The 15,019-nt window shown below is 45.5% G+C and overlaps 1 protein-coding gene across 4 annotated transcripts in view; it reads right to left on the minus strand.

Annotated features, from left to right (window-relative positions):
* Window positions 1–1,288: 1,288 nt before the first annotated feature.
* The window catches only part of Samd13 (sterile alpha motif domain containing 13), a 43,386-nt gene continuing 29,655 nt past the window's right edge, over window positions 1,289–15,019 (minus strand). For all 4 annotated transcript variants that reach the window (XM_057793793.1, XM_057793794.1, XM_057793791.1 and 1 more), the window contains one exon: window positions 1,289–2,076. In XM_057793793.1, the coding sequence (XP_057649776.1) occupies window positions 1,933–2,076 (144 nt within the window). In that variant the 3' untranslated portion in view covers window positions 1,289–1,932. The remainder of the gene's footprint in view (window positions 2,077–15,019) is intronic.

Genomic DNA, 15,019 nt, shown 5'->3' on the forward strand with positions numbered 1-15,019 from the left:
ACTCCCATGCCCAGATTAGGTGGTTCTGGGAATCCAGGCAGGCATCAGGCACTCAACCAACTGAGCTGCACCGCAGCCTAAATGTGTCTTTGGATTTGGAACTATCCCATTGTCTAGGTCCCATCACGCTCATCTTTAGATTTTATGTTCTTAGGGCTGGAGAGACGGCTCAGCAGTTCAGATCACAGGCTGCTCTTCTGGAGTACTGGGGTCTGATTCCTGGGACTCACATGACTCACAACAATCTCTAACTCCATGTGATCTTTTGGCTTCTGTGGGAACCAGGGGTACACACAATATCCAGATACACATGTAGACAAAACACGAATTTACATATAAAATTAAAATAAATAAATAGATGTTATGTTCTTCAGAGAAATGGTCCCTATGGCTAGTCTTTAAAATAGGAAGAACAGGCAAACTCAGAGGTCCAGGGACTCCCTGCTAAGCTGTGCATCAAATCATGATTGTGATAGGCAAGTAAGCAATGCTTGGCTAAAATACCACCTAAAATTGATTACTGGGTGGACTATAAGAAGGGAATGAGATCTGTTGGGGTGATTTAGCTTATATGAGGTTCAACTTATATAATAGTCTACATAATTTAGCTTTATTTAAAAAATTAAATTTATTGTGTGTGTGTGTGTGTGTGCGTGCGTGTGTGTGTGTGTGTGTGTGTGTGTGCATCCCAGGGCTTGATCTCAAGTTCTCGGGCTTGGCGGCAGGAACTTTTACCCACCAAGCTGTTTCATTCACTCCCAAGTTTTCTTTTTAAAACTTAACTTCCTCCCTGTGTTTTCAAGGAGACATTGTTAATCTTTAATCCTCAGGGAAGGGACCAAATAAGAAGAAACCAAAGACATATTGGTGAGCTGAAGCAGTGTTTTATTGTATTCACAAAGCATAACTCAACAAGTATGGACAAATATCACTCAGTAAGTGTCTCTTTGAACAGAGATGTAGCAAGCTCACTTTTTCAAGTTCTGAAAGACAAGTACTCAAACCAGGGGCCAAACACAGCATAGGACAATTAAAAAAATATTACAGAATCATGGAGGAATATATATGTATATATAAAAATATTCTGTGCTATTAACAAAGCTTTGGGATCTATTAACTCTTGGCAAATCACTTCAGAAAGAAATTATAAATACAAACCATAAAGTAAAAAGCAAAACCAACCAACCAACTAAACAAAAAAAAAAACTCCAAAGCCCCTAAATGTTTTCTTCAGCAACAAAGAACCAACGTAAGCAGGAAATACACACCCCAGCCCCCCACCCCCGTGACAGTGAGTAGATTACAAGGATGTCTCCAGTGCATAGCATGTCTCTCTTCTCAGAGAGAGTTCTGCTCCGAAAGGGAGCCTGGTGCATGTTCGCTTCACACACAGCACAGAACGTTTCTGTGAAACCTTAAGAAGATCGAGTGGAAAACCCTCTACAGAAAAAGGGTGATGGCAATTCCATCCATGGAACAGACATCTAGGAGCAGAGCAACTCAAGGGAGACAGTACTCCTCCCTCTCCCCCCTCCCCACGGATTTTGTTTGCTCTCATTTCTAAGTCTGCAACCCAAACCACTCATTCTACATCCATCCTTGTTTTTAAGGAGTTGGTAGAAACAATCTATTATGAAACAAAGAAAATTCTTGTGATTTCAAAGCTCCTCAGGGGAAGGGTACCTCAGAGCCAATGATGTCTTGGTTTGACAAGGACAACCATCTTACATACATTCTGTCTTTGCTCCTCTGGGCTGAGTCAGCCAGCTGATGGACTGCCTAGTCTATCCAATAGGATAACACTTTGTTGGATCGAAATTCTTTACATATACACATGTATGTATGTATTCTGTTTGTGAAGTCTCACAACATGGAACTAAATGACATCATTGTGTATTTTGTTTTGAGGACTGAGACCTCAGTTTCACTTTACTATGAAGAGCTGTTCTTTAAATGCTTGGTCTGAAGAGGTTTAACATGATACTCATAGATTTTCAGAGCGGGCCCCAATTTTAAATGAAGTCCTGTCAACACGTCATTTCTTGTCATCAAGAGCAGGGATTTTCCATCAATTTCCTAGAATGGAAACAGAGAGGAAAGCCAGTGTGTGAGTAGGCCCAGAGCTCTCGGTAATGAAGACGCAGGGAAGGGCGAAGGCAGGAGTTACACCCTTGTCTCCAGCTGGAAACCATTGCGATCGTATCAAAACAGCACTGCTATCATGTCTTCTATCTTTTCCTTCAAAACATCGTCTGTTTTGAGATTAAACACAATCTACAGCTGATCTTGTTTTCAAGATCCTATCACAAATCTTAAGAAACTCAGGGGCAAGATTATAATAGGACGTACCCACTGCAAGGATCAGAGAGGTTCCTTCTGAAAGGGATAGGACATGTGCCATCCATAAAATATATCAAAATTTTCCAGAGTTCCCTAAATACTTAAGTTCCCAAACAACCCTATAAACTACAACAGTCAGGGATTATAACCTTAATTTACAGGCAAAGCAAGGACTGAGCAAAAAGTTTACTGCTTGACACAAAATTAGGGAAGAGGGACATGGAATTTGAAATCTTGTCTGTTCACAGCCTTTGTCCACTTTCCTTCTGTCTCCCCATCTCCCCTCTGAAGGAAATCAGGGCTTTAAGGGCATTAACATAGGGGCCAGCACTCTACGCCCAAACCCTAGTCCCAGCCCCCTCTGCTTAATGTCATAATTAAATGTTTGTTATCGAGATGATCTAACGAAGTCTAGACTCAAAGGTTTCTGGAAATCTTGCTAATTACAATAGCAGGCAATAGTAAAGAGGGCTCGCCCTTTGGGAGAGTCTCTCTTCTGGTCCTCCCTCAACATGAAAACCACTGTCTTCCCACACTGAGGCTCTCCACCACACTGCTGCTCAACAGATCAGGAATACCGCTGTGAAGGTTAGGACCCTTCCAGCTGCCAATCCCCTTCCCCTGGGCCTTTACAGCCCATCCCTGGGGTCCTTCAGGTATTTTGGAGACAACAAAGGAGGAAATTAAAATGGGCTTCTCACAAAAGAGATGAGAATGGTCTGAATGGAGAGGGCGCTTTGAATTTACGGAAAGGAAGCTCCAAGAATGTTAGCTGTTGGCCCTGCTTTTGTTATTGCTCATAGAAGAAATTGTGCGTCTCTGCTTAAGAGTTTTGCTCACCTGGGTTGATGAGACAAGGGGACACCTCAGTGACCACATAAGACTGTGACCCTCTGTACGCCACCCCCTAGGGAAGCCATTGCTCCCTACTCTCCTGGACCTTGCCAGGCTGTGGAGAAAACGTGCTGGACTCTAAGAGTATAGAGAAACAGCAGCAGGTCAAACAGGCTAGAGCATTTCCCACTCTGCAGCCCTTGCTCCTGTCTCCTCCTGGGAGATGTGGGAACGCAACTCCACTTCCTGTACACACTTCTTGAGCTACGCAGGACACACTCCCTTGTCTTGCTCTCTGCCACTCATTTCGCTGTCAGTCACACATCAGGAAACAGCAGAACAAGGAATTGCTTCTGGCTGTCTCACAGCGTCGTTGACTTTGGGGATCATTGATTTTTCAGCTACTAAACGTCTCATGCTGATTTCACCGCGCATGAAAAAGCAGCTGCTTCAGGGCAGTTGGAAATTACAAACATGGGAACTGACCAATCCTAAAGCTCAGACCTTGAAGTCTCTCTCTACCCTCTCCCGTCACTGCTATTAATGAGAGATTGCCCATCAATAACACCTGTAAGAGTTCAAGTTGCCTGTTAACTATTTTGAGGTGAACTTGCTTGAGAGGAGTTGTGGTCGCCAAAGAAACCCCAGGAGCAGAGCAGAGGGCAGTATGTGCGCACAGCAGGACCCAGGACACTATGTGACCACGTCACTCCAATATCTGGTGACCTCAGAGCTCAGCCTCTGCCCCGGATGAGATGGCACTGAGCCCTGCTCCATCGACAGAACCCTCTGCTTTCAACAGGCACCTCTGCGCTCAGAGCCTGTTTTCATGTCTACACAAGCAAGCTTCCTTTACTATCTGAGCGTGAATTGTGGAAAGAAGGAATCAGTGTTGGCCAGAATCCCCCTGCGACTCAGCGTTTCTGCCAAGTGTCTATGAAAATGCTGAGATCTGGATTTTCCTTCAGACAAAACGGAAGATCATGTTTTATGTTCCAATTTGATGATTTCCCCTTTGTTCCCCAGGCACAGTGTAGTTCACCTCAGAGCAGAAGGATCCATCTGGAGACAATCACTGGGCAAGTGCTGAAATGTACTGTCACCTGCTCACAGGGCTTCCCCTTTAACCCTGACTCTAGCCGCTCAGAGGGCAGAATGCAGTACTGGGCGACTGTGAGCTTCTGGTCAGACAGGGAGCAATCTGAATCCTACCACAACCTAGGGGGCAGGCAATAATTTAGCAACCAGGGATCCTATTCGGTTGACCTCTGTCCACGTCCTTCTAGTGTGCATTTGGCAGCTTGACGCCCTTACATGCACACAGGCCCTTCTCTGAATAATCCACCTAGCAACACGCTAGCAATCTTGGACCCTCAGCTGCAGAGTCGCATACACATCCCACTCCAAACAGTGGGTGGCTTCTTAGCAGATGATGGCACTAGGGCCTTCTGAATTCATGTCCACCTCTGCTTCCTTTCTGTGTCTTTGCCAGAAGGATGCAAGCGTATCCCACTTAGAGTGAGAAAATTCACCAAGATTAAAATTTTCAAGACCTGTATAAGACCATTTGCTTCATCAAAGCCCCACCAATGAGAAAGTCCCTTGATTAAAAGAGCTAATAATTTGTTATTTAACTTCCATAATAGATTATAATTGCAAATGAAACCAAATTTTTGCTAATCAGCCCCGACTGGAAACTGCAGACTTCATCAGAGTGTTTCTGAGGAGGAACTCCCCCGGACCCCAGCAGTTTGTTAATATAGACTGGAGGGCTGCAATGCAACCAGCAGACTCTGGCTCAGCAGACCCAACCAACAAACGAGAGCTTGTAAATATATCACAATTAAAGCGAGAGCAAAGATATAATTCACACCCTGGGATTTCTGTGTTAATGGGCGAGCATTTTCTAGCTTAACTGGCTACAGTGTTCCATTCCTGTCTCCACACATAAGCAAACTCCAAATTCCTGTTGGGCCAGAACGTTAAAAAGTCTGTCTACTTAATAAGTTCTAGCAAGTCCTGATGCATTGAAACACGGCATAGAGATGATAGGTCTGAATTTCCAATTGAACTGAGGCCCCAGGTTTATAGATCTAGGGGGACAGAGCCTACTACTTTACTGGTTATTAGGCAGGGTTGGGACACGCCGCTATCTCTTTAAGTCTCATTTCCTCGTCTGTAAGATGAGGAAAGCAGCAACTGAACTGCACTGCTGAAGGACTCAGAGAACACGATTTCAGACATGTGCTCAGCAGCCATGTATGACATGGATGTAAAACCCTTAACCCTTGACTCTCTGTCAGCACTGATCTGTGGGTAGATAACTCCTTGAGTTGAACTTGATCATATGAACCATGGGAAATGCATAGGCAGGGAGGTGACATGCGGAGAGACACAGGAAAAAAAAGGCTAGGGAAAGAAAAGGAAGAGTCAACAAGAAGGTCACTGGGTGGCAGACAGCAAGGGACAGAGGGACAGCAGTGGGAGAGCCCTGGGGTTCTGCCTTCCAGTGCAGTGTGTCTGTCCCCTACCCCTTACTGAGCGAGAAGACAGGCTGGAAAGTCAGCTCTGCTCCTGGCTGTATTAACATCTGGCCCAAGACTCCCCTCCACAGGGAGGAGGGCTTTGCGCTAGGCAGACCTCTGTCTATGCCATTGGACCTCTGATCCCAACCATCGTTGATGGGTATCAAGACACCCAAATCTCCTTTGCAATTCCTGGTGAAGAATACAATGGCAGTTCTTACCAACCACGTGAAGGGGTCTGTCGAAGTCGGTGTTCATTTTCTGTTTTCATTGGTCCTCTCACGTTCTCTATGACTTTCTCTGTGACAACTCTCTTACCGTTCACTATCTGGCTACAAGTGGTGACCAGCCTGAACTTCCCCATTCCATGGCTTACATATGGTACAAATGTCTCAGAGGCAGCAGAACCAAGTCTCGATCCTAGGGGCACAAAAGTAGAAAATCCCGTGTCCATGATGGGGGTGACACGGAAGAACGGGGACGAGGCTCTTCTGGACTGAGCCATGGGACCAGAGAACAAATGGTCTCCTGAAAAGAGGTCTTCATCTTCAGTGACCTTCTGGAAGGTGCGGCGTGCCCTCCGAAAGCACACTTCATCCTCTAAATGGGTCTTGTCTCTGGCATCACCTCTGAGTTCCCCTTTGGTATGGCCACTGCCCCTGATTTCTCCTTTGGTACGGCTCCATCTAGACCTGTCGTAGTCCTTTCTACTCTTGGCATCAGACAAGACGCGGTAGGCTTCTGCTATTTGCTTGAATTTCTCCTCTGCTACTTCCTTGTCTCCTGGGTTCTTGTCTGGATGTACTTGCAGAGCCAAGTGGTGGAAAGCCCTTTTGATATCAGAGGAGGAGGCATTCAGAGGTACCCCCAGTACTTTGTAATAATTCACCATGTTCCTTCAGACAGCCTTGCCCCACCAAGGGTTGAGATTTTTGTAGAATTTCCATACAACTTCAGGAAGGAAGATGGTCAATCTTTCAGGTTTTCAGCTTTGAATTTCCTCACATGGTTCCTGAAGTAAACCTCTTTTGGTGGGGAAATTCCTCCTCAGTGTGTGGGTCCTTTTCATGCCACCATGCCCACACCTTGCCTCTGCTGCTCACTGAGGGGTGACTATGAGGTCATTAGCTGCTCACTGTGGGATGACTCTCAGCGGATGCTGTGCCTGCCTTCGTGTCAGAGAGGTGGGAATCTGAGATGGGCGCTACGAAAACTGGAGAGACCCAATCTTATTCAAAGACAAACACACACACACAATAAATAAGCACATCGTGTGTGTCTTGTTAACCCAGAGGAACCATTTCTGTGGCTTAGACATTATTTGTCTTATTTGTAACAGCCACAGGTCAGCAGACCCAGCATCCACTTAAGGTCACTGTGGGGGCAAATGCTGTTAGTGGCCTCCTAGACGTCACTGTGATTTGCCTTGGCTATTTTAAATTGTTTTATTCTATTATTTTATGTGTATGGGGGTTTTGCTAGTGTGTCTATGCAGCACTTGTGTGCAGTGTCTGCAGAAGCCAGAAGACGGTGTCATCACCTGCAACCAGAGTACACACAGCTGTGAGCCAAAATGTGGGTTCTGGGCACTGAACCTGGGTCCTCTGGAAAAGCAGGCAGTGCTCTTAACTGCTGAGACAGCCTTGCAGGCCCTGCCCATTGTTATTCAATATCCCCACTGGCACAATGGGGGTGATAGGTTGTGGGTAATCTTAATTTCTAAAACCATATATATATATATGGTTTTTAATGGACGCACGAGGGAAGAGGAGCAGAAGTCGACTCATTCAGTACGTACTTCAGCTGATCTGTCAATGGGAACCTTCTGGAACTTTAGCTCTGTATTTAAAGCTGAACTAAGTAGCGATATCAAAACCACAAATACCATTTAGAAGACATGACACTGGGGGCTCTAGTGTAGCTGGGGCGTTCACTACCTGTCTCAATCCCTTTCTTGTTGCTGAGGCAACATGTCCTCAGAAAAGCGACTTAGAGGAGAAAGGGTTTATTTTGATCCACTGCTCAAGGTCTAGTCCACGGTGGGTGAGCTGAGGTAGCAGAACTTGAAGCAGGTGATCACACGGCACCCGTGGACAGGAAGCAGACAGCAGGGACTGCTCAATTCCCTTGCTCCACGTGCAGACAGCCCCACCTCCAGTGGGTGCTCCGCCCACCTCAGTCAAGCAGACAGATAAACCCCACAGGCACACCCTGAGGCTTATCTCCAAGGTGATTCCAGGCTGTCAAGTTGACCACGGGTGCTGAGCATCCCACACAAACCATCTCATAGGACACACAACTTGACATTTCCCAGAGTCTCTGTAAGTCAGCGCGGTGTGTGACTGACTTGTGATGGCCTGAGGTGAGGGGTGGAGATGCGTTTCTTTCGTGTGGACCATGAAACTGTATGCTTAGAGCCCCCCTTGCCCTTCCTCCTTCCACTGACTACTGTCAGTGACCAGGGGATCTTGACAACAGCCACCAAATCTCCTGGACTTTTGGACTACACAGTGAAGCAAGCCACCCTCGTCAACCGTCAGACTGTTGCTGTGAGAAATAAGCTGTTTGTGGTAGTGACCCACCTACATTTAGGTCCCTATTCCTGCAACACCATCAGCTGGACAAGCCCAACCTCAGCAGCACTAAAAACCAACCAGCTGTGCCCGCTCCGCCGGGTGTCTGTTCTCCCTCTGCACTCATAAATCAACCTTTCATTTCAACTCCATGCACTGCACTCTTCTTGGTCCCTTCCACAGCCTTCTGTGTGAAGCCTATGGCTGATTGGGAGCCATTCTTTCACTAACCCTCTAAAGTAGCCTTTGGAGGCTTACAGCCTTTTTGCGGCCCATGCCACAAGCGCCCAAGCCTGTGACTCCTAGACCCAGTGCTGCTAACAATAACAGGACAGAACCATGAAGAAGACACACTGCACAGCCTCAGCCTGGCTGGAACAGTATAGAGAGAGAATTCAGTTTTCATCATCTCCTTCCCATGCTCCTTGGTGCTCATTCTTAACCATTCCTGCTGTTCTCTAGTTTCGGATTGAACATCTGCCCCTTCCATTTCACTCCAAGCAGAATCTGCTTCCTGCTTAGTTAAACAAAACAAACAAAAAGAGAAACTGTCCGGAAGTTTCTAAATGTCTCCCAAAGACAGAAAGCATTGGATCCTCCAAGGAAATGAGCCAAATAAGGGTTGATAAGTTAGGTTTAATATGTACCTAGGTCGTCAAGGAAACCTGTGGCATTAATTCAAAAGTCTGGGGACCTGAAAATGGTTGAGGTGGTGGGTGGTTAGGCGGGGGGTGGTTGCTGATGCAAGTCATGGTCAGCCTCCTAACGTCTGAGAACTAAGAGCTGCAGTGTTTGATGGAGACGACAGATACCTCAGACCACACAGGCTAAACTCATTCTTCCTCCATGCTCTGGTTTCCTTTCCATTGCTGTGATAAAACGTTCTGACGAATAGCAACAACATAGGACAGGAAAGCGTATGTGGCTTACAATTCCAGAGCAGGGTTCATCACTAAAGAAGTCAAGGCCAGAACCGAGGTAGTAGAACTTGAAGCAGAGACCCTGGGGGAAGGCTGCTGGGGACTTTCTCACAGGCTCAGTTCAGCTGCTTTCCTTGAACAGTCCAAGACTACCTGTGCAGAGAACGATGCTGCCCACATGGCCGGGGCCTCCTAAAGCAATTACGGATCAAGACAGCCCTGGTAGACAAGCCCACAGACCAACCTGATAAGAACCATCAAGTGAGACTTATTTCTCAGCTGACTTCATACTTTGGAAGGTTGACAACTGATGGTAACTAGGACACTCGACTACTGGTTTACTAGTACCACCCTTGGCTCAGAGGACGCCTGCCCACGCTGGGGAGATTACAGTTCTTTAGCGCACTGATTCAAATGTAATCTCCTCCATGAATGCTCCTGTAGATACTCCCAGACCATCACACTGTTTTAGCTATCTGGGCATCCCTTAGTTTGGTCAAGTTAACATAGAAAATTAAGCATCACCAATGTCTCCAACGCAGTTCAGAACAGTCCTGTCTTGATCATTCCTTCATATTTTTAAAATAAAATATTTGAAAATGTTATTAACCAACTGAGCCATCACATATGGTTAAGATTACATTAGAAATTTGTATTGTATTAAAATATCTGTTATAGGCTGGTAGATGACTCGGCAGGTAAATTGCACTTTCCCCAGACCTTGGTGAATGAGTTTCATCCCTAGAATCCAGTAAAGGTGGTGGAGACAACTGACTCCTTAAGGTTATCATTAACCTCCACATATGTGCTCTGGCATGTGCCCCCCATATCATATTAAAATACACTCCCCAATTAATAATACCTAAAAGTTCAAATGTTTAATTTTTAAATTAAGTTTTTTATTATATAAAATATGCAACGTTAACCATCTCTAACTGTATAATAACATAATTATTCTTACCAGATTGTTCAGTAATCATCACTACCTACTTTTAAATGTTTTCTGTCATTCCAACCATAAACTTTATATTCATTAGAGGAGACTCAGCTCCTGGTGACCACTAATCTGCCTGTGGATCTATGAATGTCTACTTCAGATGTTTCATATAGATGAATTATATAACTATTACTTAGCAAGTTCTCAAAATTCATATGTGTTGTATCTGACCTTTAGCCCTTTTTATTGATGAATAATAGTCCATTTCATGCACATACCATGTTTTGCTTATCTGTTTATGTGTTCATGGCATTTGGGTCATTTCTGCCTGGCCGCTGTGAATGATGTGGCCATGGCCTTGCACAAGTGCAGGCATCTGAGCTCTTCCTTTCCTTTCATTGTGAAAAACTGCCGAGTCATGACAACTCTATGCCTAACTTTCTGGAGAGCCAGCAGGCTTCCAGAGCGGAGGTACCATTTTCTATTCCTATCATTGGACGCAAAGCGCCAGTCTCTCCACATGCTGGCTTCTCCACAAGCAGCTCTGATCTCCTCCCTTCCACAGCCTGGGGGAGCTCAGCTTCATTTAACTGTTCTCCTTTCCCTGCCATTTTAATCCATCGAATTCTTTTGGCCACTTTCTGCATATAAGTCTAGATTTCCTGTCTCAGAAGAGAGCACACACCCTACATGACCTTCCAGTGTCTGCTTCTCCCCACACTGTCTGCATGCCTCTCACCACTCAGTAGGAAGGGTTCTCCACGCTCTCCTCACCTGCACCCCTGAAACCCACTGGGCAACTTCCCAGACCTCACTAGGACATGACTTTTTGAGAGATTTTGCTTGTTGATTAGCTCATTCTTCATAAAGCCATCCCCTTCCGAGACTCTAGAAAACCTCTCATGGCTGATCTCCTCCCCCCATTCCTAATGGTGACTTTTCTCAGCTGCTTCCCACCACAATTCCCTAAACAGTGCCACCAAACAGCTTACGTCTAAGTGTTCAAGCATACAGGTGGGGTCGGGCACCCAATCCCAACCCTTACACTCATCTATCCTTCCATGCGGGATTTGTGCCCCTCAGTGGATCCCTAGTGCCTCTTTTTGCTAGGGGCCAAAGTTTTTCCCATCCACTGCTTGTTTTTCAGTTCCATCTCTTGCCAATCTGCTCAACACCCCTTAATACAAGTGTCTTGGACTTGCCAAGACAAAGAATATTGTTTCATAATCCCCTGCCTTTGTGTTTGGTCTTTCTTCTGCACAGAATATTATGGACTTTCTTCAGGAGGTTCTTCTGACTGTGATGGTTTTTAGTGGCTTTGTTAAAGTAATGCTTGCTGTAACTATTGCTTTAATACTTTTATCCTTATGTTAGTGGGTGTTGTCACAACTACGGAAATCACCAAACAAGTAACTCAATGCCCCTCCACGGTTTTCCAGCTGTTTTGTCTCAAACAGCTGACCGGGGTGCTTTGGTTTATTCTAAATGCATTTTAAGTAGTTTTCATGACCAGTTTTGCCTTCAATTAATTCCCTTTGGCTACTTCTATTAGTATTACTCTTTTGCTTGCATTTTAACTTAAAAAAAAATCCCAACACTCAGGGAGGGGAGACAGAGGCAGGTGGATCTCTGTGAGTTCAAGGCCAGCCTGGTCTACAGTGTTTCCAGGACATCCAGAGCTACACAGAGAAACTTTGTCCTAAAAAAACAAACAAACAAAAAACCATGTTTTATGAACTGAAGGGAGTTGCCATATCCCCTATAAATTGATCATACCATAGAATATTTTAAGCATTCCAGAGTTCCTCCAACTGCTAAGAAATACCAAGCACCAGAGTACCTTGAATATTTTCAGTGCTATTATTACAAAATGCTAAGGTGAATAAAGTCTTTTCTAAGGTGTGAGGTTTTAATTGGGCTAATTCAGAGCTGACTTTGTCAAGAAGCTGGAGAAACTCACATTTCACTTGGACAATCTTGCACTCATGGTTTTCTGACACATTTCACAGCGGGGCTCCAGAGCTGGAGATGCTTGAAGCTCCACAAAAGCTGGCCTTGTCCCTGGTTTGCTGAGAATCCTGAATCCAGAGGCACTGCATTTGCATGCCTCTGTGCACTGAGCTCAGTGTTGCTATGATGGGTTTCCCACTTAGCTACCCCTTTCTAAGTGGGAAGTGTATCTGACAACATGCAGCAATACCAAGTTCTGTTCATCTTTATTGAGATGGCACCCTCAAAAATTTGATCCATGCTAGCAACAATGAGCCAGATGAAAAGAAAGTCCAGTCTTCAGGTTTCAAATCGACTTCACCGGATGGGTATTCAGATAAGAGGCTGTTTTTGTGGCTAAGGGAAAGGTAACGGAGGATAGATAACTAGCCACTCTGAGTTGCACATTATTGTGTCCTGATATTCTGAGGGGGAAGTGATCTCAGAGACACACAGTGTTCCCGAAATAAAATCCCTGACATCACTCACTTACTCATAAGAACGGGGACTCTGCACCACATGGCAGTGACTGAATGTCAAGGCTCTTGTGTCTTCTCCTTCCATACTATGAATACACGTGAGTCAGAGAGACAGAGACAGAAGCGACGTAACTGAGCACCCTTGGAGGGACTGTCTTTGTGACCTGTGACTAGATCCAGTTTGAGCGGTGAAGAGCCTCAGGCAATGCCACTATCAAGACAGAAGACATTGCTTGAACCGGACAGTGTTGCTTATTTAGGCTTTAGAGTTTGACAAAGTGAATCCCATCATAACGTTCTGAGGTAGGTGGAGGTATTTTTGCGGAGATTAGTCAACACAGTCTCTCAAAGGCTCTGAAGAAAGTAAAATTCTTGACATACTTGGATTTAAAAAACCATGCAACCCATGCCCATGGGTGGGTAAGCATCAGTTATTTTTTTAAACACTCACTTTAAAAAAATCACTATGGCCAGGCGGTGGTGGCGCACGCCTTTAATTCCAGCACTTGGGAGGCAGGTGGATCTCTGTGAGTTTGAGGCCAGCCTGGTCTACAAGAGCTAGTTCCAGGACAGGCACCAAAGCTACAGAGAAACCCTGTCTCTAAAAAAAAAAAAAAAAAAAAAAAAAACCAAAAAAAAAAATCACTATGCCAAAAGTGTCTTTTTCATCTTGTTCTATGCCATTGGAAGTCCAGTTCAGGAGGATCTGTCTCAAGATGGGACCTTGGACTCAAAGGAGGAGCTTAGGCAATGTACTACTGTTGAACTCAACATTCTATTTAGATCTGAGTCCTATCAAAGCAAGTGTCCCAGGATCAACCAGTGAGCATGAAGAAATCAGGAGAAAATAAACCAGGGGTCATGATCCCCCACTCACGTCTGTTATTAAGATACTTGGGAAAACAGGTTCTTTATCTGTCTATGGGCGAGACGACGCTGGCGTGGTCATCACTGCCTTCTATCCCACTCTCACTAACCAATGGATTCCCTTGCAGATCCATGCTAATGAGTCCAGCCGAAGTCCCCAGGTGTTGAAGAGCATCAGCCTAATGACAGAAGTCACAGCTGGCCCCAGGGAGAACAACATTCCTAGTCACACAGAAACTACCAATGCAGCCTGAACCCACAGTAGGTCATGACGGTGGTGTGGGCAGTGGCTTAGACACACTTGGTCATAATGGTGGGGCAAGCAGTGGCTTAAACACAGTCAGTCATGATGGTGGAGGAGGCAGTGTCTTAGACACACTTGGTCACGATGGTGGAGCGGACAGTGATTTAAGACTCCCTTCTTAGTAGTGCTTATGATGTGCCTCTGTCTCAAGCGAAGCTTGTCAGAGAACCTGATGGAAATACCCGAACCACAGGGAAACTTAATAGTTCTAAGTGCTAAGTGTCAGCAGGGCATATAGAATGAGGAGAAGAGGTTATCAATTTCCAGTGACCAGCCACCTTTGTGTAAAGCCTTCTGTGAGGGTGGACAGAGCAGCCTAGTGCATTTCTTCAGCTCTTCGAGAAGGGCACTAATCCTACCACGGGGCTCTGCCCTTAGGATCTCATCTATGCCTGGTTTCCTTCCAATGGCCTTGACTCCTAACATCATCCCAAACAGCACTAGGTTTTCACTGCAGGTGTGACGGGGAACTCAAACATCCAGACTGTAGGAATCGGCCCTGAAACAGTGATCTCCTAATCAACGGCAACTGGGTTACCCATCCTGGATCTGCTCTTTCAAGGGCCAGTTAGTGGTTACTCTTTGTCTTACACGGCTCCTGTCAAATGGCAAGACAAGCCTCGCCCTGGGGAGACTTTAAAGCTATTTTATCATGGTTTTCTTGGCTGCTGTGATCTGGCCATGTACCTGAAAAAGATATAGCTTTAGTCTGAAGATGACCTTCAGTGTTCATTTCAGGATATAACTAGTGAGTGCTGACTTGGGGGTAAGTGTCTGGGAGAGGCTGGAACGTGGGATGTGGGTGGAAGAAGCAGGTAAATCCATTAGAGGGTCTGCCTCAGTGCCCAGGAACATATCACAGCATGGCATGACAGACCATCCTGGCTTATTCAGTGAATAATATTATTCAGTAACGTGTAATTCCTTCAATGGGAATGAAAATGTCAGAACAGGAGAAAGAACTCCAGAAAAGAAAGTCACCTCCAGAGTCCAATGCAAGGGCTCCTTACCCACTGTACCACCTTCCCATGGATGAAGGAGCTTAAATTTCAGGACTTGCTCCATCTTCTGGGAATTCGTTTATGAAGCTCCACAGATGGCAGACTAGATACAGCGATGGTGTGGGGACTTCTCAATGAAATGTTCCAATTTACATCTCAGTGTCTCCAGTGCCAGAATGAGGTCATCCCTGAGAGAAAATGTGGTGGCCACTCTCCTTTGCAAGGCTGTGTACGGAATCTGTAAGGCCTG

This window comes from Chionomys nivalis, chromosome 18, assembly GCF_950005125.1.
Source record: "Chionomys nivalis chromosome 18, mChiNiv1.1, whole genome shotgun sequence".
Taxonomy (NCBI): Eukaryota; Metazoa; Chordata; class Mammalia; order Rodentia; family Cricetidae; genus Chionomys; species Chionomys nivalis.